General features: G+C 45.8%; 1 protein-coding gene across 2 annotated transcripts in view; it reads right to left on the bottom strand.

The window, feature by feature from the left end:
• Positions 1–1,878: 1,878 nt before the first annotated feature.
• The window catches only part of RTN1 (reticulon 1), a 113,732-nt gene continuing 89,722 nt past the window's right edge, over positions 1,879–25,888 (bottom strand). Inside the window, exons 1-7 of one of the 2 annotated variants that reach the window (XM_063399581.1) lie at positions 18,370–20,142; positions 6,247–6,454; positions 4,981–5,119; positions 4,056–4,125; positions 3,623–3,669; positions 3,474–3,532; positions 1,879–2,708 (exon numbers count right to left, since the gene is read on the bottom strand). In XM_063399581.1, the coding sequence (XP_063255651.1) occupies positions 2,666–2,708; positions 3,474–3,532; positions 3,623–3,669; positions 4,056–4,125; positions 4,981–5,119; positions 6,247–6,454; positions 18,370–18,430 (627 nt within the window). In that variant the 5' untranslated portion in view covers positions 18,431–20,142 and the 3' untranslated portion in view covers positions 1,879–2,665. Of the gene's footprint in view, positions 2,709–3,473; positions 3,533–3,622; positions 3,670–4,055; positions 4,126–4,980; positions 5,120–6,246; positions 6,455–18,369; positions 20,143–25,888 lie in introns of those variants that run through there. The other variant, XM_063399580.1, reaches the window with a different exon arrangement.

The following is a 25,888-nucleotide window of genomic DNA, read 5'->3' as shown; positions in this document are numbered from 1 at the left end:
AGCTCCCACATTCAAAAGTACCACAGAAAGTGCTGCTGTGATCCCAGTAAGGGGATGGTGGCCATGAGCAGCATCAGCAATTCAAACCCTGCCTGAAACCCTCTGCTTCTCCCACATCCCAGCGTGGCCTTCCCAGTTGGTCCCACCCACCAGTTTAAGCCACCCCAGCTGCTCTGCAGCACTTGCAGGCTGTTACTGCCAAATATTTGGAAAGTCAGAGCACCTCTGAGGAAGTTGGGCAGTTTGCTTGGCAAGGTGGGATGTGAGAAAAGGATGTGGGTTTGAAAGGTGAGTGTGCAGGCATAGTCAGGATGATGGGATTTGAGAGAGGGTGATGCTGGAGGAGACAAGAATGGGAGTCTTGGTCTCTATTGATTAAGGCTCTTGAGAATACTTGTACTCTTCCAGAAGGTTCATTTTGCTTTATTTCCAAATATTCAGGAGATGTAGCTGTTAAATTGTGCTTAGGGTTCAGCACTGCAAAAGGCCAATCTTGGATATTACTGCACTGGGGACGTGAGGGGAGAACACATTTATGGGACCAGGGGGATGGGACATTAAATGAGCTCATTTTCAAAATTAACATGGTGGGCCCACACGCACATCTTGCAAGCAATAAGAATTCTGGTGGTCAGTCTTTATCCTCAAGGATGTTTTGTATAGCCTGCACTCCCTTCCTCAGAGACACAGGGAACTCCAAAGCAGTTAAAGCTGGGGGTTCAAGTTGAATTTTAACTCCTGGCTGCAAACTGCAAATACTAAAGCAAACATATTCCATTTGATCAAAACCAATGTATGTTCTTTTAAGACATGCAGTTTCTCATTGAGGAAAAATGTTCCCATCTATCTGCAGGTGACATTTAAAACCCAACCTAGTATTTTTAAAATTTAGATATAAAGCTTGAATGAAAATAAGGGTATTTGAGACTTGTCACAAGAATTAACTAGCCCACAGCATTAGCAATGTTTCTACCCATTCTTTATGTACATTTGGGTTTTACATTTAGATACAAACAGAACTGCAGCCTGGCCTTGCAGAGGTGTCACTGTGGCCATGTGGAACTGAAGCCAAGGTGAATTAATGAATGAGTCTAAGGAAAGACTTCAAATTTAAAAAGTTGGGGTGTTTAAAAATCCAGTTCTTTGTATAAAAAGAAATTCTTCACAAAACCTTTGTGATTGCAAATGAGAAACCAGCAATTTGGCTGAAGATATTTTGATGTTCACATTATTATATCAATTAAAAAAAATATATATATACCAATATAAAAAAAATCCCACGGGTGTGTTCCACCAATGGGCAAATCAAGCACTTAGCCATTTGTTTTGAATCACTTTGGATAACATTTAACAGCTGTTTCCTCTGATGGCTCTCAAACACTAAATTCCAATTTTTAAAAACCTTCACCTTTGAACCAGAGTAAACACTTGTTTCAGCTCCCAGCCTCTGGATTTGATATTGATTCTGTTTAAAGCAGATTTCAGAGAAGGGCTTTGGGTAAGAGAGCAATTGGTGACATGGAAACTGAAAAGCTCTTTGTGCTGTGCTGACACCTCCATACTGTGCTGCTCGTGGTTTGCACAGTGAGCAGAGGAACAGACACTTGTTCATGGACCTGCTATTTGCTACACCACCAACAAAAATAAACTATGTGCAGAGATTTTCCTTTTGTTCTGAGAAAGATCATAAAGATATAAGAATATTAGATGAGCTTCTTACTCTTAGTTAGGTACTACTTGTTGGACTGCACCATGGTGTAAGGACAAAGTGTGTGCAGATGTCCAGAGGAGAGAGAAAAGGGAAAATGCTTCTTTTTGCACAGTATGTGCCCAGTTTCCAAATGTCAAGGTAATCCCAGTGGTGACAAGACAGAGAACTTTGTACATTTAGTAACATTTATTTCTGCATTCGGTATCAAGTACATAAGTGCAAATATTCAGAGTCCATAATTAAGTCCATTAGGAACTACAGAGAATGTAATACAAATCGTAATAAATTGAACATGCTGGAACTTTCCAGTTACCATACATGTAAATCAGCCTGTCAATCCTTTACGACAAAAGTACTGGGTTTCGTTTTCTTTTTTTCCTTTTTTTTTTCTTTTGAGTTATACAAAACTGATTACCATAAGTACCGATTACTGTTTATTTTATTTGTGCTGGAAAACACTAAAACATCAGTCTACAATTCTATATAGTTAATAAAGATGAATCCAACCAGCAACCCAGTGACGTAGAAGCAATTTTAACTATTGCATCAAGTGCGCTAAGCAGGAAAGCCCCTAGCCACATGTAACATTAAAAGTTATAGAAGCAATGCCAATAGAAGAAGGAAAAACACTAAAATAAAAATAAAAATAAATAAAGAGGTCAATATTATTTAGGCTCTCACCATCATGCACTTTATAAGCAACACAAAAAACCACATCTAGTACACTTTTCTCTTTACTATACTTTAGTGCTTGACACAAGTGATTGCAAATATTCTAAGTGCAGAAGCAGCAGGGGAAAAGCACTGCTTCTGAGTTTCATGTTTCTAAGATTATGGTGTCGAGAAAAAAAAAAAGAATGATAAATTTGCAGTAAAGTGTAAGAACAGAGCTGTTTTTCACTCCAGATTTCCCCATTATGCACTACTGTAGTCAATGAATTCTTGATGTCTGCTTTACTCTGCCTTTCTCTTAGCACCTGGGATTTTAGCTTGAATCCTAAAAAAAAAAAGAAGAAAAATGATTATATGGTGAGGCAGTTATTCCATTCCTGTGGTTTCCCACTTGGACTTTTATCTAGGGATAATCTCTAGTCCATGGTCAGTGTGTTGTTTCAACAGGTGAATTAAAGTGCCATGAGAAACAGAGGTGATGCCCATCTAGGTATTCTTACAGGCCTGGTTTTTGGTGGTTCCTGTAATCTTGGGATATGTTCAGTGATATTCTCTCCTCAGTATTATTTCTCCATGGTCTATAGTCTATAGAAAGCCAAGAATGGAGCTTAAAAGACGAATTTTCAGTACAAAATTTCAGAATTTCACCTCTTTAATGGGGGCTTAAAACACTGAAGATCATGGTGCCTCCAGTATGTGCTTTCTGTAACAGGGTGGGGTCCTAATTGTTCATTAATGGTATTAACTCCCTGAAAGCAAAAAAACCCCAGGCTTGGAGTGGTCAGTGGGGAAGAGAACTCACTCACTGCTGTTTGTCCTGGCCTGGCACCAGTGTGGACACCAGTCCATGACTGGGCTGCTGTGTCCACTGTTCCCCCGGGTGGCAGGAGAGGGGAGAGAAGGATGGAGAGCCTCAGTCTGCACCCAGCTGGGAGGGTCTGCGCTTCTCCAGGGCTCTGCCCTCCCTCAGCCTCCCCCATTCCAGGATCTGGGGAGGACACCCTGATGGCACACGGTGTCCCCAAGCCCAGCCAGGTCCCAGGCACCCCCGAGGGCACCACAGCCTCCTGCAGGCGGCTGCTGAACTCACTTAGCCACGATGGTGTTTATGTGGGTCCGCACCAGCCCCAAGTACTGATCAATCTGTGCCTGCAGAGAGCAAGAGGAGACCCAGGCAATGAGGCCACAACCAGGCAGAGCCACCCAGCCACCCCAAATGTGTCTTGCAGGCAGACCTACCTGGTACTTGTCATATACAACGGGGAGAGTAAACATGGACACCACAGCTGAGGAGAAAAGAGCACAGTGTTACGTTCCTGCAGATCAGATTCCTCCAGGGGAGAGACCTACTTTGGTGGCAAACACGTTACCGTGCCACTTGGTCAGCTGATCCACTAGGGAGCTTTGTATTAAAAATGCACTTTGCTCGAGCCTCCCAAATATGGAATTCCCCCATTGCTCTGGGACTGGGAGCTGCAAAACCATAAACTGCAAAGCAGCTCCAGCAGGAGGGACAGTATAGTAGAACAACGAATATTTACTCAGAAGGGAAATAAATGGTGGTGGTTTAACTGAGGGGAAGGCATGCCAGGGATAGGCTGTTTTGTCTATGTTGAAATCTGGAGGAAGTTCAAGTTAAAAATAGATTTTTAAAAGAAACGTTGGTTTTTACCCATTATCAGAAGAGTCAGGCCATTGAAGAGGGCTCCCACGTAAGTCAGCAGCCACATTAGTACTGCAAACTAAATTAAAGATGGATCATTACATCACCTCCAGTGCCAGCATAAGAAGGCAGTTTGCTTAACTAGCTAACATAACAGCACATTAGCCTTTTTTAATGTGGAAGGCAGTGGTTAAGGCACATTAGGAACGAGGTAGTTTTTCCAGGTGTATAAACCCCATTCTCCGTTCTGCTTTTTGCCCTCTCAGCTCAGCTTTCATGTCTATTTAAGGCTTAAACTGCATCCATGCAGGACTCTGCATTGAGAATGGCACAGGCAGATTTCTGCATCCAATTTTTTATGATGGCAGGGGTCATCCCAAGCAGGTTAAACAGAGCCCTGAAGTGATAATCCCAGGGACTGATAACACTTGAGCCTGGAAAATGGGTACATTTTCCTAAAATTCTTTACTAATTTAGGAGCCTAACCTATGTCTGCTCTCTTAATAATCTTCCCTTTGCTCCAAAGGACACCTGCTTGAATGTAAGGCTAAAAATCAATAATTATTTCAGCAGGGAGTGTAAGAAGATCTTCTTCCATAGCAGAAAATGCCACCAGAGGAAATCCAAATTAACAGGAAGGGAACATTATTTTATAGCAAAGCAATAGAAAGCATAATGGTGAGATGCTTCTAGAACTGAGGTGGAGCTAAGCTGGTTCTGCAAATTTATACATCTTCTATTACCTATCAATAAATTCAAATGCCAACCCTCTAAAGTGCTGGAAACAGTTTTTAAATCAAAAAGCAGAGCAGCTTTCATATTTAGAGCTACACAAAACTAGGTTTCATGACAACCCTGTCAACATGGGAAGCAGCTCTTTGAAATGTAGATTGATCCTCTAGAGAGGGGTTAAAAATATTTAAAGCAATCCTACTTTTAAAGAATCCACAAGGTCCTGAACGAGAAAGAGTCTCCTCAGCTCTTTGACTGTGCTGTTGACGTATAGCTGGAGACAATCTGTGTATTTCTGGATCTGGTCCTGTGAAAGATTCATCTCCATCTCCAAGTAGGCTCTGCCAGAAACACAGGTCTCGTTACAAACCTGGGAAGTTTCCCCTGGTGTTCAGGCTCATATCCATCCACCCCATCACTCCCTCCTTCCCAGACCTCATTTCTTTGTGCTGGAGATGGAGGGTGCAAGGTGTTCCCCTCCCTGCAGGCACAGGGCCACCAGCACACCCCCTTCACCCTGCATGACCCATCTCTCTGGCTGATGGCTGAGCTGGGGCTGTTTGCCTCCAGCCTCGCCCTCTGCCCACTCAGAGCCTGGTCTTGATGGGATTTCTCTCTTTTTTTCACCCAAAAGGAGATACCAGTCTGACCTGGGAGTCTCCCCCACAGATTTCTGTGCTGTTCTCTGAGCTACACGCCCCATCCTGAGTCGCTGCTCAGAGGTGACCCAAGTGGAGCAGAAGGAGCAGCACCCCAACAAGATTCTGTGTTAGTGTGTGTGTTTGTAAACCACACCAGTTCCATGACCTGGTTTACCAACTGGTGGGCACAGCAGAGGAGAAGGGCTCACTGTTCTCGTGGAGCAAACCCCCCCGAGCCTGTGGAGAGTGGGGAGTACATTGGCACTGGCACCATCACTTTGATATCAGGTTGCTGCAGAAAAAATATAGATAGTTTGTTTCTATGACCAATAGCTTGTGCTCAGGAACAACACTCTTTCCTCTTGCAGGTGTGCTGTATTATCACTAGCTCTAAAGAAACTCCTTTCCTCTGCTTAAAATTTCCTGTATCTTTTTGAGAAAAAAAAAAAAAAATCCCATGACTTGGAAGATGATGATTTTTGTGGTGTGCTGCTTTGCCTTCTCTCTCCAGGATCTAAGCCAACAGAATCACAGAATCTTTGGGTTGGAAAAGACCTCCAGGATCATTGAGTCCAACCCAACCCTAACACCTCAATTAACCATGGCACCAAGTGCCACATCCAGTCTTTCCTTAAACACATCCAGGGATGGTGACTCCACCACCTCCCCAGGTAGACCATTCCAATACTTTATTACCCTTTCTGTAAAAAACCTTTCTCCTACCATCCAGCCTACACAATACGCTGTGAAAGCACTGATTATTTCCCGCTTTACAAGTGAGAATTCCACAAAAAGCATTGCTCGGGCACCACGACAAAGGCACTCACTTGAAGGGGTGTCCCTCGTCCGTCTTCTGCACGGCCTGTAGGACGGATTTGTAGATTCTGAAGCTGATGGTGGCCGAGAGGCCGGCCAGGGCCAGGTAGGCCACGACGCTGACAACGCTGAACTGGGTCAGGGAGAAGAGCAGCAGCAGCAGGCTGCCGAACACGATGCCCGTCTGCTTGATGTCACGCCAGTACAACAGGTCGATAGCTGGGGGGAGAAAACCAAATTGCTAAAGGCAGGGACTGGAAGGGGATATCTGGCACAGTGTGGGCCTCGGAGGCCAGGCAGCAGGGAGGGCTCTGCTCACGGCAGCACCCGCACGAGCTCCTCAGCAGGAGCAGCCAAGGGGCTCGAGTGATGTGTTGAGGAAATTGGCACCGATGACCTACTTGAAATCCTTGTTTTCCCCGTGCCTGGGTTAGGTAAGATGGGTGAGCATCTCCGACCGCAGCACGGTGGGTGGGTCTCTTGCAGCAGCAAGGCAAGTGTGAGCTGGGGTTTGTGTTGTTGCTAGGGCTCTACGGAAGATTTCAACCTACCTTGTATTTGCTCAGTCTGAAAATTCCTTTTTTTTGTGTTGTTTTTTTCTTTTTTTTTTCTTTTTTCACAAGTTCAAATGCCAAATGCTTGATCAAAGCGTTTTCCAGTTTCAGTTGTTGATAAATGAATGAGAACGTTTGGGGCTAGCCACAATAAACTACTTTCCCATTCAAAGATTTGACAATTTAGTTTTGTTATTTCATAAGTTTTGAGAAAGGGAAAGATTCCTGGTTTTACCACTGTTTAATAATTCCATGAGCAGGAAACCATTTTTCAGATGAGGCCTTGAAATACAGAATAAACCTCTCTTGCTACTCAATCCAACCATCTCAGAAATACTAAGAAAACACCAAAAACCAAACCAAAACAACAACAACAAACAAAAACCAAACAACAACAACAAACAAAAACCAAAACAACAACAACAACAAAAAAACCCAAACAAAAAACAAAAAAACAAAACCCCACAAAAAAACCCACAAAAAACAAAAAACAAACAAACAAACAAACCAACCCAAAACAAAACAAAAAAACAGAAAAGAAAAAATAAAAGCTTTCTGCTTGTTATATAACCTCCCCTGTCCATGGGAGGTGCTGGTTAGAACAAAACAACTGCCTAAGACCATTTTCAACGAGTGCATTTTTACATTTGTAAAGCACTTAACTCTTACAGTGTTTTCCACCCACTTTGTATATTTTAATTCAACCTTTCCAGCAAAAAAATTTAGCATCGGAGACAGCCGCTAAAATAGCAAAATTTTACCACAAGATCGTGGAATATCCAGTCCACAAAGGTGAGTTTAATCTGTTTACACCCACAACTTGTTTCTGAGAGTACTCTTCATCCAGCCAGAGAACGTGCTCATGACAAGCTAAACAAAACAGCTTTAATTTCACACACTGCACAAGTCCTCAAGAACAGCTTGAACACCCCACCAGCCAAACAGCTTTGAGAGATGCCACTTGTCAAATCATTCTGAACAAAGAGTAAATTCAGGAAAAACTGCAATCTGTCAGGAAAAAAAAAGAAGTCACCAACACTAAGAGAAACAAAATTAATCCAGCCTCTTAGTCCTTATCATCTAATCTCCAAAAACTCTGAGTCATCGGCGTGTTTGCCTTGAGTCAATGAGTTACATTACTCATTACTATTACACATATTAGCCTTGCCTTACAGATGGGCTTGAATGCAAAAACTGCTGTTGTATTACTGAGCTCTCCTCTCTTCATGCACCATTCACATCCAATTACATCCTCCACTGATATACACTATATAATAACCTTTTAGTATTTTTAAGCATTCAGCACCAGACCTGTGATCATGAGCACACATGACTGGATCCTGTGGGCTGCATGGAAGCCACAGGACAAGAGACCTTGGTGCCTGTTTTGGGATCCTGGGTGCTGACTCCACAAAACAGGGACCAGTCTTTTACGGATTTCCTGCAGAAATCCCAGGGCAGGGAGTGGGGAATGCTCCAAAATGCAGCTCCAGCATCGCCAGAGCAGCTGGATGAGGAGGTTTAGCAGCAGACACAGCTGTATTGCAGGACACAGCTGGAGCTCCACAGATTGCTCACAGTGACCAGGTCCTGGAGCATGCAATTCCATCCTTACAAAATGGCATCCAGAACACAAGCAAGCAGGTTTGGACATTTTTCATATTCTTTTGCAGTTAAGGTATTTCAAAATCCTGCAGCACAACAACTGGGTGCTGTCACCATCGAGCATTTAAACAGGAGGTATTATATTTTCTGTGAGGGTGCTGAGGCCCTGGCACAGGGTGCTCACAGAAGCTGGGGCTGCTCCATCCCTGGAAGTGTTCAAGACCAGGCTGGATGGGGCTTGGAACAAGTGGAAGGTGTCCCTGCCCATGGCAGGAGGGATGGGATGATTTTTAAGGTTCCTTCCAACCCAACACATTCTAAGATCCTGTGATTACTCACAACCTGATATTTTTTGTGCTCAAACATTACTCTGTCAGAGGACAGTACTGGAAATTTAGGCAAATCTGACTTTGAGATGCTTAAGTTTTCTATCACACAAACCCTCAAGATTAAATGAAATAAGCACAGATGAGCTGGTGTATGTGGTACATCATCTGCTGATGGCAGAAAAAGGACACATGCCAGGGGAAAACACTCCCTGGGACACAGGCAGTAGGGAGGCAAAAAAATGAGAACTGAGCCAAAAAATACAAATTGAACTCCAATAGAATTCCCTGAGTCTATCCCAATTAATGATAAGATCCAAAATGACCAACTAAGCCTTTTTCTTCTGATGATCTTCAAACTTGCACCCCTGCAGACGGGCAGTGGGCTGCATTCTCGAGCAGAGAGATGCCAAACTGCATTTTCTCAACAGGGAAGATGCTGAGTTACTCAAGACAGACTTGACCAGGTATGTGTATGTCCTGAAAATCATCTGCTCCTGCCATGGAATGACTGGGATATTTATTCAGCTGCATCAGGTAAGGAAAGGAGCAGAGCAAGATGGACAGAGGCCAAGTGACACAGTTCTGGGAACAAGTGCATGGGGGAGGAGATGAAAAAGCATCTGGCCTCTTTCTCCAGCCAAAGAAGACCTGGGAGAGAGGGATCCTGTGTCTTTTAGACCTGAGGCAAATACTCCCATGTGCATGGCAAAAAAAAAGTGCCAACTGCTAGTTGGAAAATCTCAGCATAGAAAAGGGAGAGATGAGATGAATGATTTTTACATGGCTCTCCCAGTGCTCAGGTCCAGCCTGGGAACATATTCCCCTCACCCACGGCCTGTCAGGTCTGTCAGGATTCTCGAGGGCAGAAGAACATCTGCCTTCTCCTCATCTCCCTGGAAGGGACAGGGAGCTGCAGCACTGCTGCCCTGTCCAGCTGTTCGGGAATTGATGCTCCTGCAGCCATTCCTCCTCCTCTCCCTTAAGGAGAAGGGGCTGAGCCAAACCTCTTTGCAAAAGGGGATACAGGAGGGAGGTGAACCTCACCTTGGCCAGGGAAGGGGAAGAAGGAGAATCCAGAACTAGAAATCAGTGGAGACTTGGGAAGACTTTGGCTGACAGGCCTCAGGGATTTGAGCTGTATCAGTTCCCCTGGAATTAAATGCTGCTAAAAACACCTGAGCTACACCTGTCAGAGCTCTGGTTTCTCTTTCAGTTGCACCATCAGTCTCTTCAAAGGCTTTTTCACATTATTGGACTAGACTAGACTAGACTAGACTAGACTAGACTAGAATAGGACTGACTATATTCAGCTGGGAGGTGACTACAACCATCACCCCCTCTAACAGCCTGACCAATTCAGGGCTGACCAAAAGCTAGAGCATGTTTTTGAGGGCATTTTCCAAATGCCTCTGAAACACTGACAGGTTTGGGGCATTGACACTCTCTCTAGAAGCCAGTTCCAGAGTTTTACGACCCTCTTGGTAAAGATACGCTTCCTTGCTGAGACAGTTGTCAAACATATTTTTCTCCTACATTTCCTTACTTAAACAGACCTCCCTTAAAGCAGGGAGAGGCTCTCTGAGTGCAGAATGCCCCAGCTGGGTTCCTTTGCCTGGTTTCCTCAGAGTGCCATTTTCCCCTGTAACCATTTACACCAGAGCCAAAATACCTGCCACATCAGTGTCTGGTGCTGTAAATAGAGACCAAGAGGCAAACAAACGAGGAATTTTCTCCTTGACCATCAGGTGAACACAGACTTGCATCAACCCTCCTCACACCCTTTCTTTTTTATTCTGAACAGGAATGAAAATTAAAGATGAGGTTGTCCACCACATTTGTATGTCTTCTTTGAGTTTTATCTCACCTTGTAGTCATGTAAAACTGATTAAGACACCAAACAACTCCTCCCAAACGCTCTCTGACCCCATGAGTTTGATGTCTTTCAACAAGCTATGTACAACCAGTGCCTGAGCCTTTGCTGAAGCTGCCTGCTCCTGCCTGCACCCCTCCCTTGGCATGCTGCAGAGAAACCAGCCAGGCTCAGAGCAGCCTCCCCAGCACATGGGGACGTGGTGGGGATGGGGATGGCAGGGCCAGGAGCTGAGCTGGAGCCGCAGCTTTCACACACACACTCCTCTGCAGAGCCACTCGCCAGCACGCACCTGCCCCACGCTCAGCCAGGCTGGGACAGCCTCCAGCCCAGCTCTGAGGTGGGCACAGCATTCCCCAGATGAACTAAAGGACAGAGGACACCTCACAGCATGAATTAACCACATAATAATCGAGTGCTTTGGCCAATCAGGAGGGAAAGGATAAAAGCTCCTGGTGGGGTGTAGGGTCCTGCAAACGCCGGGAAGGGGTGTGTGTGCAGGGTGCTGCCCAGACCCCACCACAATGGCACAATTCTGAGCAATGCACACTGCATATTCATGAGGCAGGAGGCTGGTGCCACATGAGGCTGTCCATGTGTGATGTGCATGCAATTGGACAGGGGCTCAGCCAGTTTGGCTAAGCGAGATCCACCTCCAAGAGCCAAAACGCCAACTTCAAACCACCCAGTTTGCAGCCAGGATTTGCAAAAGGGGCTTGGGCACTGGAATCAGCCTTGGCTTCACTTGAGGGTCAGGCTCCTCCTGTTTTGAAAATCACTACTGTAAAATCCTACCCGTGCCCATTAACATGCAGAAGCTGTTCTGCTGTAGCTTTCCATGGTCTCCCTTTAGCCTCCTGGAAGGAGGGAAGCAACATCACTCACTTTGCACTCTTAACAGTGCAACTCACCAAAGGTCTGAGTCATTGGTGGAGGTATGAAAGGACTCTGGGGTTTGCCAGAACTGCCTCAGACTCAAAACTATTTGCATTTATTAAGACTTACCAGCCATCTTTAAGACAGCAGTGCTGCAGGTCACTGCCACTGCCTTTGAAGAATTTTTCTGGAGAAGCGTGTCTGATGAGCTGTTTATCTGCAAGTGTCGCCTGCTTGTGCTTTTTGCCTCACAGCAGACCTTGCAAAATGTTACTCAAGTAGTCTTCTAGTTGCAAGATTTTTCCAGGGTGCCAAAACAGTGCTTTAAAGCCATACTTTTGTGGCAGAACCTCACCTGACTAAACTAATGGGATCCTGCACTCGGGGCCAAGTCACAGATTAGCAAAGGTGAACTCTGTGGTACAAGAAACCACCTGTTAATATGAACAGCTGGTAAATACCTATATTTGTGGGGAAAGCTAAAATTAACCTCACAAATATAAGAAACAGCAGCAGCAGGCAGTGCTTGTGGCAGCCAGTAATGGCTCACTAGTGCCTAAAGGCTCCCACTGCTCTTACCATGGCTTGCAGCAGAAAATGTTTCTGCTCCTCTGTGCTTGGGATCAAAAAAGCCAGAAGACACATGTGGGGGCTGGAAAGGGCAGTGCCAAGGCAGAATGATTAAAAATGGTCCTGAATCCATTCTTGCTAGGATCTGGAAACACTGGGCTTTGGGGGTTTTTGTGGTCCCCAGAAACCTTGTGTGAGCAGAGATCCCCGAGGGAGAACAGAGCATCCAAACCAACCTGTAGCTAAAATGTCCTCCTACATGGGTATGTTTTCCAAAAACACTTCTGTGGGAAACATGGGGATCTTTCCATTCCATGTCTCAGAGAAAGCATTTTAGAATGGAAATTAATGATCAACCAAGCAGAGACTGGACAATTCAAACCTTCCACAGCTTCTCCTCCGAAAAATCTCTGTTCTCTCCTTCTGACTTTGCAAGTTTTTCCCCTACTGCAACAACCGTGTGAAAAAATGATCATGAAGAAAGCAGCATTTCCATGGAAGTTAGTACAAAAATTGTGAGCAAGCCCCTGGTACCCAGCCTAGAAATGAAGCCCATGGGCCTTGATGATTATATAAGAGGTTGTATACTCCGTAGTACATTACTAACACCTTTGGAAGGGATCAAGCTGCCCTTCCCACCATGGAGGTACCACCAGCCCTGCTTAGGAGGTAAAATCAATAGGTTGTACTGCTTTACTCCCTATCTAATAATAGTTTTTAAGAGAAATGAGAAAAGCCTGTCTGAACACAGCATTTACCTCTGTACACTGTGCAACATTACAACTTCATAAATATAAATGATTTCAAAAGGCATTTATCAGACCTTCTGGGAGTGAAAAAAACCAAGAAACACAATTTAAGAAGAACAATCTTGTTTACAGCTCTGCCACGAAAGCATTTGACAACAAATGAGACGATGCTGTAGGTTTTGAGTAGGAATAAATACTGCCTGCACTCGAAGCAAGCGCGGTGTGCAGGTTTAACCACAGGCTGCAGGACCAGCCTTTCCCTCTGCTCCCCAATGAAAGATCCAATGTGGACACAGCTCCCCTCCCCACAACAGATTTGATTCTAACATAATACAGATGGATACACAGTTTAATGAGCAGTCTGCTGCCTCCAGGAGACTGCTGTGATGAGAGAATATCTGTGCTGTTTCATGAGGTTATCTCCTGATCCTTCATCTCCAGCCTTGAGGAACCTCTCCATACCTCCACCTCTTGTACACACTCTGACCATTAACTTCCTGTCCCCAGTTCAGCTTTATAACTTTGTCATCCACCTGTTTCAAGGTTTAACTTGAAAGTTCAGACCTTCTTAGTCCCCAGAGTCTGATGAGAGGAGATCAGGAAGAAGACTAGGATCAGGGAAAAGGAAAATATTGATACAGGATGCCCTCTGTGTTATATCCTACAAGATGTGAGCAAAGAACTATTGATGGATTGCCTCATGTGAGGCACCAGAGTAGGCTTGGGTAGACAGGAAAGGAACAGCAGTAAAAAGAGGATTGTCAGTAAAAAAATCAACCCTGACAACCACACCACACACGAGTCTATTGCAGCATTTATTATCTTTAATTATTAATTATTATGTGATTGGTGCTGCTATTAATGATTTTGCTGTTGCTCTTTTCATGTTCACTTGAGAGATGCTTTAAGACCAGGATTGAGCACAGTAGCAGGAGAAACACACAATTCCTGCTCCTCAAACTGTATCACTGCCTGCCTTGGCCAGTTTCTGGGGAGGATGTTCTGGCTCTCACCTTAAATGGGCAGAAACCAAGGAGAACAAGCAGAGTCCCTGAATGCAGGCTCTGAGTGGACATAATGCTATGGAAATGTTAAGATTTTCCTGAGATGCTCCTGGACCAAAGGAATAGACCTGGACTCTGTCTTAGACTCTATGCAAACATTCGAAAATCTGCAGATTTTCAAAATGAGTGGTTCAGACCTATGTTATTTATAATTAAATATGATGTGGAGAAAGTACCTCTTCTGATATCATAAAAGCCTTGTCAAACTCGGTTCCCAGAGGCGTAATGAAAACAAAAGCAGCCCTTCAGCTATTGCCCCCCATCACCCCCTTGATGGAGTTTAAATAAATCCTCAGGGAATACCTCAATATACTCTTACTTTGGGGAACTTTTCACCTAGTTCTGGCAATGAAAGAATATTGTCCATCAGTTCTTAAAAGACATGGCTCTGAGCAACCTGGTCTGGTGGAAGGTGTTCCTGTCCATGGAAGGGAGGTTGGAACTGGGTGCTCTTTAAGGTCCCTTCCATCCCAAACCATTCTGTGTTTCTGTAGTGGTACAGCAGGTGTGCAGAGCACATTTTCTCACTGATTTTATTTTTTTTTTTATCAACAGGAACGTTCTGGAAGAATTAGTACAATTTCTGCATCAATGACAAAAAAAAAAAAAAAGGCAAATCTGAAAGTGGTAAACAATCTTGACAAATTTCTTTCAAACTTCACGGGAAATCATCTGTGAAACTGAGAAATAAACTCCCCACAAGCTGGTACAGTTTTATGAAACTATGAGGTAAATTGGTTACAGCAGGTGTTGAGTTGGTACCAAGGTTTTAGCCCTACCAAGATCCAACACAAAAACCAAATACTGGGACAGATCCCTATCAAGTGCATCCCAGCTGAGAGATCAGCCCATAATATTTTCAGTAAAGCACTGAAGGTACCAACTGGCCGAAGTTTCATTCTCATTATAAAGCTGTAATTAGGCAGACTTCACAACTGTCAATAAGATTACAGATTAACAGCATTCAACTGTGTTACTGCCATCGAAATTCTTTATCAGTCTTAAAGTGAGGAACATGGCCATGAGCAGTTGCTGCAGCTTCCCACCACCCTTTGGAAACCAATGGGCATATCAGTCAAGTAAGGAAGCTGGCTCTCTGAAAACAGCTGCCAAGAAAATGATAATCAATAACTGCAGTCCCAGCAGAGTTATGTCAACTAGATGGATTTGATGAAGTCTGCGGTCCTTTCCCACATTAAGTTATAATTATAGTGTGGGTAATCTTTAGGATCATTTCTATGAACAATTCACGGGCCTGTGTCTCTGGATCTCTACATTTATCTTTTTTAGTAAGTCCTGCAGAAAATAGAAGCCTGACACGTATGACCAGCCAAGAGCTGGCGTTCAGAAGGAAGAGTGGAAAAAGGAGATGCACACATGAGGACCTGTGTGCTGACACCAAACACCTCCTCCAGGCTGGGGTGCAAACTTGGGCACTGATCTCCTGATCTCTTCTCTGTGGTGCCCAGTGACAGGACCTGAGGGAATGGCTGGAGCTGTGTCAGGAGAGGTTTAGGTTGGATATTTGGAAGAGGTTCTTCATCCAAAGGATGGCTGGGCACTGAACAGGTTCCCCAGGGGAGTGGTCACAGCACCAAACCTGGCAGAGTTCAAGGAGTGTTTGGACAATGCTCTCAGGAACAGGGTGGGATTGTTGGGGTGTCCCTTGCAGGACCACAAACTGGACTTTGACAAACCTTGTGAGTCCCTCCCAACTCAGGATATTCTATGCTTTTATGTCCTTCCTAGCCCAGAGAACCTCTCCAGCAGGGTGTGAGCCTGTGTCCTGCTGAGCTGAGTCCCTGGGGAAGGCACAGGGACCTGCTCCTTCACCTGCAGGCTGCCCTCGCCCAGCAGCTCCCAGCGGGAAGCTGCACACTCTGTCACACTCTGGTGTCACCCACAGGGCTGGCACAGGCTGGGGGCTGCTCCTCCAAGGCCCACAGCCACCAGCACGCCCAGCCCAGAGGGGACATTTCTCCTCACACTCATGCATTATGCATGGCTCCATCCCAGCCTGCTTCAAATGCATCACCTGCCCCTGCGGAGACGATTTGGGCGTGGATGTCGCTGCAATCCCCCAAAGCCACCCATGTTAATATTTTGAATAAAGCAGACACCCAGCAGGGGCAAATTACTGTCCTGCTCACCCAAGGGCTGGACCATGATCTACCTTTGCTCTAATCCTGCTGTACCTGCAGGATGGGCAGGTAAAAACCAGTATTTCCATATTGGAAACAACAGCACCTCGACTGAGTGGGGCAAAGTCAAAGCTTCACCAAAGAGTCTTTGCAGCTTCTCACGATCCCCACCCCATTTTACACCAGTTGTAAGTACTACGGGATCAATTCAATGATACAGCTAGTTGCAGGCTTGGTTGTTGAGTAATCAAAACTTTTGTTAACCTCATTGTTGAATCCCCATAATTTCCATAAAAATATGCTCTGTATTTACTGAGGTTTCTCTCTGCATCTGTTACACTCACAGACACATTCCAGATTTTTCAGGGAGGAACCATAATCCAATTGACAACCAAGCTGGCAAAATTATACAACTCTAGATTTGCACAAAACTGGTATTCCAGGTTGAGACAGAGGCAACATGAATAATAGATATTAAAGGAATCAATGAATCGTTTTTAGTCTTCATTCTCCTGAATTTTAAATTTCCTCTATTTTATCTGGGACTGATCAAAGAATTTTGATGACAGAAATAATATTCTATGGCTATTTCATGTTTTCTGCAGGATCATTTTGGAATCATAATGCACCACCCAAATGAAAAGAAAAAATATGCAAATGCTGTGGAAGTGAGGCAAGTGATTTATTTTAACTGCGTTGATTTTTTCAGACCTGGGATTTTTTTCCAATCAGCATGGGACATATTGTGCCATTCAATTTTCATCAATTCTACCCCACTTTCAAAAAGGAAAGCACTGAAGGACAGAAACCCCACTCTTATTATTAATTAAACAATAGCAGCATGCCCCTCGTTATTCCCCTTTTTTAATTCATTATTTTTTTCTGATGAGAAGGAAAATACTCAGATTGGTTCTAAAAACAGGTGGTTCAGCAATCTGACTCAGCAAGTCAATGCTTTTATAAGGATCAGCAAAACACCGAGCATTTTTGAGGAAAAACCCAAACCCCACCCTACGAGGGAGTTCACCTTCAAAGCTCAAATGAAAAGACCCCGAAGTTTGGTTGTGACTCTCTTATAAGCTTAATGCCTGGAAAACCTTTGCCCTTCATTTTGGTGTGGAAAGCCGAGCTGCTGGAGCCTGGCATTTAACAGGTGCATCTGTTTACTTTCCAGCTACTCATCTTCCTTAAAAACCCCCTCAGTTCCTAAATACTGAGTCGAGATGGCACAAATATCAAGCTCCCTAGACACAAGCGTCTGAAAGGTCTCTCCATCCCCGCCCCTCCCCAAAAAAACACTTTAGGAAGGTTTTCCAGCCTCTGTTGTATCGAGCTGCGTTTATGAAACTCTGTCTGCAAGGCTTCTGGACCCTTTAATGAGATGATGCTGTGGAGTAATTTCTCTCCCAGGGACCTGCTGTGAGCATCAGCACCAAGAACTGACTATTCAGCCTAAACACGCACCTTAAAATTTAAAAAATACACCCGAACAAAGCCTGCCCGAAGCAGCCTCAGCCTGCCCGGCAGGATCAGCCGCTAGCTTTCCTCCCTCTAATCTGCCCACCGAGCAGCGTCACAGAGGCTGTCTTTTATCAAAACAAAGGCTGGATGCTGGCTGGGGAGTGAGAAGCCGACTAAAAATGGCTGAAAAGCCGTGCAGGGCAGCGGGGAAGGTGGGCAGCCCCACCCTGCTCACACCGACCCGCTCCAGACACCGAGAATAGCCCCAAAGGGAGATGCCATTGTTCCCTCCGCCAGACAGCATCACCGCAATATTCCACCCTCCAAGGAGGGCTCGGCAGCGGGATGAAAGGATTACTGTGGTTTGTTTTAAAAGCGAAGAGGGGAGCGGGGGGCCACCCCGCGGTGCCCCCGCTGTGTCCCCATCCTCGCCCAAGCTGCGTTTTCTTTGTGTGCCACAAGGCTCAGCCCGGCTCTGGGTGTGTCCGTGGGCAGGAGGCTCCGGGAGCCCAACAACGCCACCTCCAACCCTGGGCACCGCCACCCGGCTTCCCTGAGCCCGAAAGGACGGGAACCACAGCGAAATCCCGACGGAGAGAGGCGAGGATGAGGAATGACGCCGCTAAGGGCAAGGGCGGATGCTCCGGGGATGAGCTGTGAGGTGGGGAGGGAGGACCTGTATCCTGGATGCTCTCAGAGGGAGACACCTGGGGATGGGAGAAACGCATCCCTAGAACACAAAATAGGGGCTTTTCACCTTTCCTTCTTAAATCACCCCCAAAGAAATGCTCCGCGGGGAGGGAGAGGAAACAGCATGCAAAGGCCCACAGGTGAACAATACAAAAATGGATGGATCCTGCCTTCTCCTCCTCTGCCATGCAGCCCTAGCATGCAACACCAGAACAGATAGAATACCCTGACATTTCCAGTTGCTCCAGAGACAGTCCATCTTGGTGGAATCGGCACTGGCTTGCATCTCGGAGAGCTGGGGGCTTGCCGGTGCTGTTGGTGGGAGGCACTGCGTTAGCAGTCAGGCATTCCCGAGCAGGGGTGGGTTCCTGGGTACCGCCGCCGTCTCTCCCCGCTCGGCTCCGGACTGATGCTGTAAGCAGCACGGGCGGAGGGGGAGGGCATATTGTACGCGCTGCGGTCTCCACTGCAGCAAATCAGCAGTGTGATGTGGCTGCCCTAGGGAGCAGGCTCCTTTCAAAAGGGGATGCGGTCCCTTTTTCAAATCAAAAAAGCTTGCGCTCGGGCGGCTTAGCCTGCTCAAGCCATGGAAATGGTTAAGGCAACCTGATGGCAAAGAAATAAAAACAAATTGGGTGTGGGTGAAAGCGGGGGGGTGAGCAGTGTTTCCTCTGTGTCAGTATGGTTGTGACTGTTCGTGTTCCAGAAATTTCTTGACAGTGATGGAATCTGGTGTTTTCTTCCTTTTTTTTTTTTTTTTCTTTCTTCTTTCCTTTCATTTTCTTTTATTTTTTTTTTTTTTTTTTGTGAAGGCCAAATTTCACGCAAACCCTCCAGGTTTTTGTGCCTCCCTTCTCCTCTGCCCAGCTGGGTGGGGTCGGGGAGCAGGCAGGAAAATAAACAAGGTCAGGATCCAAGCCTTGCAGACCAACCCATAGTTTGCAATTTTTTTCTTTTTTTCTGAAAACCCTGCTGGCACGGGGTGACCCCCATGCCAAGCCCTGCCACACCAGGATGCTGAGGACTCCCAGTTGCACCAGGTTTGGGTGTTCAGGGAACGAGTGCTGCCAGCCCAAAATGCTGCATAAATCAGGATTTGAGGTGTAAGAGTGCAGGAATACAGGCCAATTCGTGCAAAGCCCACTGATAGCTGAATTTTAACATGGGCCCCATCACTCCTTCCCTAGCAGGACACAGCCCCTGCCTCAGTTTCCCCACCAATAAACTATTATGAATAGCCTTGCAGGGACCTCATAACCATGCAATGGTCATATTTGGCAAACACTGGGAAAGAAAATCCTTTGCCACTCAACCTGTTTGCATTTTCCTAGTATTATTAGGAAACTCCCCAAAAAGTCACCCCATTTCACTGAAGAGTGACCAGTATATCAGAGTATGTCCATTTTGAGCAGAATGACCCCAGCTGGGCACCTCTCAGCTCTGAGGCTGGATTTAGACCTTTAGATCATGACAGTTCATGAAATAATTTCACTTTAATTTCAGTTTTACTGAATTTTGGTTTTTTATGTGGGAACAGCACCAATACAGACACAATGGGTCACATACTCATCAGCATGGGGAATAGAGTTTGAATCCCTCTGCTCTTCTGGCTCCAAAAAGAAAAGGTCTTTAATACTTGAGTTAACAGATATCTCCTCTAACTGGCAGTAGTAGGTCACTTATCCTTCCCTCAGGTAGCTTGTAGGAGAAAGCCAAAATATAAGGAGATTCACCATAGTATTATCTTACTCTTTACCTAGGAAACTCTGCTGGGATTACAGAGACCAACAGCTATTATTCATGTTTATAAACCATCCTTGAGATCCCCAATAAAACTTGCTTAGGCTTCAACCCAGCATCTTCATTCCCCTAACAGGGAAATCCTTAACCAACTGGGGCAGAACTGGCTTCAGCTGTCATTGCATTCAGTGAGATTAAACCACCTATAATTTTACAAGTCTGGGTTTTGTGTTCTTCCTGGCTTTGTTTAAAAAAAAAAAAAAAAAGAAGGAAGAGGTTGGCAAGGAACGATTTCTATGCGTGGACTGATCGGTTTAGACCCTTTGCAAGAGCAGAAAATATCCCTATTGATACATTTGGCCCTGCCAACTCTTTGCAGCTCTACAATGGTGTTACCAGCACCAAGGTGTAATATGAAATACTTACAAGCAGTATGTATAAAATAGAGACATAATTCTCATAAAACATCTGCATCCCTGTCCCTGGAATAGCCACAGACACCCCAACCATGGTGCATAAGTCAAATTCATGGCTGCTGGGTGTGTACCACCAGCAACACAGCAGTGAGAAGGCAAAAGATCTCTCTTTGGTCTCATGTAACCCAAATTTCTCAGTCAAGTATGAAGGACAAATTCCCTTTGGACAGAATAGTGGTCCATGTACATTTAACTTCTCACTAATGATTTCTCCTTGCCTTCATTGTTGGTAGAAATTTTTCTTGCCTCAGACTTGATGTCTGCATTCCTTCTTTCCAGCTACCAAAACGAACCAGACCGTCAGGCTTCCTGTTTAAATTCTTACTCTCCTTTGGAAAAGTGTCTCTTCAGACCTGGCCCATGTGATTGGACTCTCCCACACTACTTCCAGAACTATTTTAATCCACAGGCACCAGAACCCATCGCTTTACCAGCGGTAACAAGAACACTGCATTTGTGTCAGAAACAGAACTGAACTGGAGCAGGGAGATGAAGACACTTAGAAAATGCACATGGGCTAAAAGAGCTTCCAGTGTGCACTCACCTGCCCCAGGACCTGAGGCAGGTGGGGGACAGGAGCAACTCTGTGTGTGACTACAGAAATTGCACAAAATCCCAATCCCTGGGTGGATCCAGCACTAAAACGACCATTGATAAAAAATGCATTTCCACAATGAGATTTTAAACTATGCATTCAGTAAGTAGTGAGCCAGAATTAGGACTAAGCACTTGGCCATCAATTCTGAGGTTAAGAACTGCATCTATGACACAGAACTAAACCAGGACTAGGCTGGAAGGCACAAATAAACATTGCATTGCCTGGATCTTAAAAGGGTGAGACATGCACAGAGATCTTGGCATAAGCTGCAGGAAAGTTCAGTGTTGGAGGAGAATTTTCCTGTGATCATGAACAGGAGCAGGATGAAAAGCAGTAAGTGGAATTTGCTTCCCTTCAGAGCACTGTCCACTGAAAGCCTCCTGTGGGTTTTATTGAAATTATTACACATCTCAAGGTGTGTTAGTGAGGTCACACGAAGCTCAGTGTTGATGGCACACCCACAAGCCAAGAGGGCTCAGCAACAATTCCCTGTTCCACAGCTCTGGTGGAGATAACGACCTGTGTGTGCAGGGAGTGTGGGGTAAATAAAATAAATTTACCTATGGGGTCATTGCAGGAAACCACTGGCCAAGTGAACACATTGCTATCTGCCTAATTTCTTTCCATGCCTCCAACTCCAACGGAGATCACAGAATCACAGAATCGTAGAAGGATTTGGGCTGCAAGGGACCTTAAAGGCCATCTAGTTCCAAACCCTTTGCCCATGGGCAGGGGTGCCATCCACTAGGCAAAGTTTTTTAAAGCCCCATCCAGTCTGGCCTGGGACAATTCCAGGCACGGGACACCCACCTCTGGATGGCCAAATGAGACTGTAGCTCTGCAGAGGACAGGGACACCCTGCCACCAGGCCTGTGCCCCTTGCAGGGACACAGGAAATCCTGCAGCAGGACTGGCGCTCCAGCCCTACTTTGTCTCCCTCCAAAAGTCCTTCCACGGTGACCTAACCCACCTGTGCACCACTGATGAGCTCTGATGAGGTCAGAGTTAGCAACATTTAAGGCTTTTTAGGTAAATACACTTGAATGGACCATAACAGTCTGTAAGAGCTCAGAAGCACCCACTGTTCTACCACGGGAACTAAACTTCAGGGTCATCCCTTAACAACCCCGCTGGAGGGCAGGGGTGGAAGTCAGCTGCTTTCAAAGATTATTTAGAGATTAAAAATCCAAAGACAGAGCTGAAACCACTGTTTGGAGTGCAGTGACTTTGAAGGCACTTTGGACTGACTGTGTTCTCCTGCATCACTCCACGTCAAGGCTCCGTGGGACACATTGAGGGCAGCGCCAGCTCTGCGGCGTGGTGCTGAAAGATCCTGACACTTAGCACTTTAGGAGAACAACAGCATTAAGGGAGATCATTTGGGTTATTTTTCCAAGCTAATTTGTTCGTAGCATCAGCAACAAAAATAGAGAGGATGCTATTTTAAAAGTTGCATTAATATGTCTCGAAGCTCTAAAGAGCAACGGGGAATTTTCGCCTGAGCTCTCCAAGCAAGGGCAGCCAGCAATTACATTTTCGTGAGGAGGCTGTCAATAGCAGAAGGATGGGCCAAATCCTGGCTCTGCTCTCATCCTTTTCACTGTCTTGTGCTCATTCTTGCACATTTTCTGGTCTGCAGAGCTGCTCAGAGGCAGCTCAAATGGCAAGGCCAGGAGATGCTGATGGCTATTTCAGGTCCATCACTTCTCACAGTACAGGAAGCACACAGACAGCTCTGTCCTTGCTGCCTTTTGCCCCAGGTCTTTGCTACTTTCTCTTAGAAGATGTAATGCAGTGATGAAATTACCTTTTTTCTCAAGTCTTCAGACCACAAAAGGAATCAATAAGCTGGTAAAAAAAGACAATACAGTCTTAAACTGGCAGATTTAAAGTTTGAAGCTGAACAATCACAATAAAAGAAGCCCCATGTCCTGGCATGTCACATAATGTTCCAGCCTCTCTGCAATTTCTTTTTAAGTCTTGAAATGCCTGGATTTATAGGGTTTTTTTAATCATCAGTCAAAATATTTGGGCTATTCACAAGGACAAGAAGTGTGATTTTGAGACGTGCTAAGCTCTGTTTCTGCTCAGCAAAACTGTTCTTCATACCCATCTTTGCTCAAAGGCTGAGATTATAGAAGTATGTATCTATATATAGATATATATGGATATAACTAATCATGGAAGTGTAAATTCAAAGGGACTTTAAAGATCATCCTGTTCCCAACACCTGCCATGGGCAGGGACACTCTCCACTAGACCAGGCTGGTCAGAGCTGCATCCATGAACATGTCAGGGATGGGGCACCCACAGCTTTCCTGGGCAGTGTGAGCCAGGGCCTCACAGGGAAGATTTTCTTCCCAACATCTAATCCAAACCTGCCTGCTGTCAGATGAAGCCATTCCCCTTTCTCCTGTCACCCCATGCCCTTGTCCAAAATCCCTCTCCAGCCCTTTTGTCAGCCCCCTTTAGGCACTGCAAGGTGCTCTGAGGTCTCCCCTTCTCTTCTCCAGGTTTGAGTCCCAGATGTGTAAGAGGACTGTATAATAGCTATACATAACTGTAAAAACCCACATATAACTGTATAATAACCATACATTAATGTCTAATAAAACCTTATTATTGTGAGATTTTCAGCAACAAGCCAGTGACAAATGAGTGGGTGAGAAGACCCAGGTGAGACAAGCTTTGTGCTTGCTTCCTTCCCTGGGAATGAGGTGGCCTTTCCTTGAATCCTGTAAATGAGCCCTTTGGGGGGAATTCCTTAGATTCAGTGGTGTTGTTAAGAAACAATTGTGGGTTCTGAGCCTCTGCTGTTCCTCAGTGAACAGGCTCAGACCCACGTCAGCAGCCATCCCAGAGGTGGCTGGGGCTCCTGTGGTGCCATTTGAGCTCCCTGATTACTGCAGGCAGCAGCTCAGCTAACACATAACAATCAGTTTTGATTTACTCCTCGTTCTTCAGAGGTGAATAATTTCTCTTGGTTCTTTAATGTTATTTTTGAACTGTGAGGTTCATAGAAATAAAGGCTCTATTCCTGCCATTGACCTAGAAAAGTCTTTTGATTCTTTCCAGTGGGACTACTTTTTTCAGTTGCTGGGAACCTTAAAACCATGAGTTTCTCTCCTCTGGGGGAGGTGGTTGCTACATCTTCATTCCTCCTTTAAGATTTGATCAGCAAAGCTGAAGAGACCCTAAAACTCTCTCTGACCTCCTGCACTCCCCCATTACAAAGGGAATTGCTTGCAGCTCATTCCCATTTTCAAGCCTTCTGTTTTTAAGCCTGTGCTGTGAAATTTTTCTCTCCTACAGCATTGCTGGTGCTGCAGCTGGCATTATTAATTCCATTTCATTAACTGATCCTCTTAATGTACTGCAAGACAAAAGAGAAGGCAGTCCTGAGACCATGGCGTGGCTGAGCCTCAGGAGATCTCTGTTCAGTCCCCACGTCTGCCACAGGCTCCCCACATGACCTTGGGAATCATCTCTCTGAGGTCTCCAGTCTGCTTGGTCTATTTAAATTTGGGGCATCCTCTGCTTTCTGATCTTTGTTTCTGCAGCACCCAGCACAACACCTGTGGCTCCAGCAAAGGAGCCTTGCTCATTTTTGCAGCACAGCTGGCAAGGCTGGTGTCACTGGCTGCCATTCTTGGAGATCAAGCAAGGCTGTAAAGGTGAATTTGGATTATTGCACCACCCCTGGAAATGATAAAATCCTGCCTGGTGGTGTGTAAGGGGCACAGAGGACTCTCCCCTTTGGCCAAGCATGCCCCAAAGAGACGATGATGATGCATTTTTAGCAAATTCTTGAAGCAAGCTCTAGTATCCAGTGCCTGAGCTGGGGATGGCAGTGCCACATGGCAGTGCCACAAGCCACCAGGGAGAAGCCCTGTCCTGCCCTTTGCTCCTCTGCACATCCAAGGCCTGAGCTCAGGCAGCTCTGGTGCAACCCCAGGAAAGATGTTCCCATAAAAAATGCCAAAGCCTTGCTTCCAGCTTGCAGGGCCATCCTTTGCTCTGGCTCTGCTGGGATCAGACCCAAATTCTGAAGCTCCAGGTGCTGACTCAGAGGTTGGGATGCTCTGCCCAAGTGCAAAATGCACCTACAAATTAAACGTGACCGCAAATTAAACGAACAGCCTGCAGGCAGAGGCTCACGAGACTGAGGCTACATTTGCAGCAGTGCCACAAGCCCTTAATTGAGTTTGGGATGCTCATAAGCAGCCAGGGGTGCTTGAGAAAGAGCTGGGGTTTGCAGCTGGCTCCACTGCTCCTGTACCTGGCACTCCTGCTGCCAGCCCAGCTCAGGCCAGGGGAGAAGGTGCAGAATAATTTAATGTAGATCAAGCCTCTTTCCCCAGCTTCAGATGCTCCTAAAAATAATATTTTTTGGGGAAAGGTGCTCCCCAGAAGGGTCTGAGCTTCTCACCATGCAGGAGAGCTGCTTCAAGCATCTCACCTTGGGCATCAGTACATCCCCCAGCCCTGCAGGGAGGATAAAAGGCCTTGGTGCTGGAGGTGTGTGGATACTGCAGCCATGCAGCAGCTGGCCAGCACACAATTGTCATGGCAACCCCAGCTTTCCCTGGAAAACAGGAGCAAATCTCTGATACACTGCTGGATTCAACAGCCTGCTCCACGGATGAGAGACACCTGGGTACCAAGATGCTCTCTGCAAAGAGACAGCTCCAGTCACCCCCAGCCTGGGAAGCTGGCTGTTGATTTGAGAAAACCCTGGCTGAGGCTGCAGAGAATGGAGGACAGGTGGGGCAGGGGGAGGTGAAGGAGCAGCTGCTCCTGTCCTGAGCAAACACAGCCTGAAGTGCCTGCAAAAATGATGGAGGAGGGAGGTGGCTGCTTACTGCAGCCATGCCAGCGGTGCTGCGTGGCACCAAGTGGGGGAAGAACCCAAAAGGAGCAGTGAAGGACA

This window comes from Prinia subflava, chromosome 5, assembly GCF_021018805.1.
Source record: "Prinia subflava isolate CZ2003 ecotype Zambia chromosome 5, Cam_Psub_1.2, whole genome shotgun sequence".
Taxonomy (NCBI): domain Eukaryota; kingdom Metazoa; phylum Chordata; class Aves; order Passeriformes; family Cisticolidae; genus Prinia; species Prinia subflava.
This window is presented reverse-complemented; position numbering and strand designations above follow the sequence as displayed.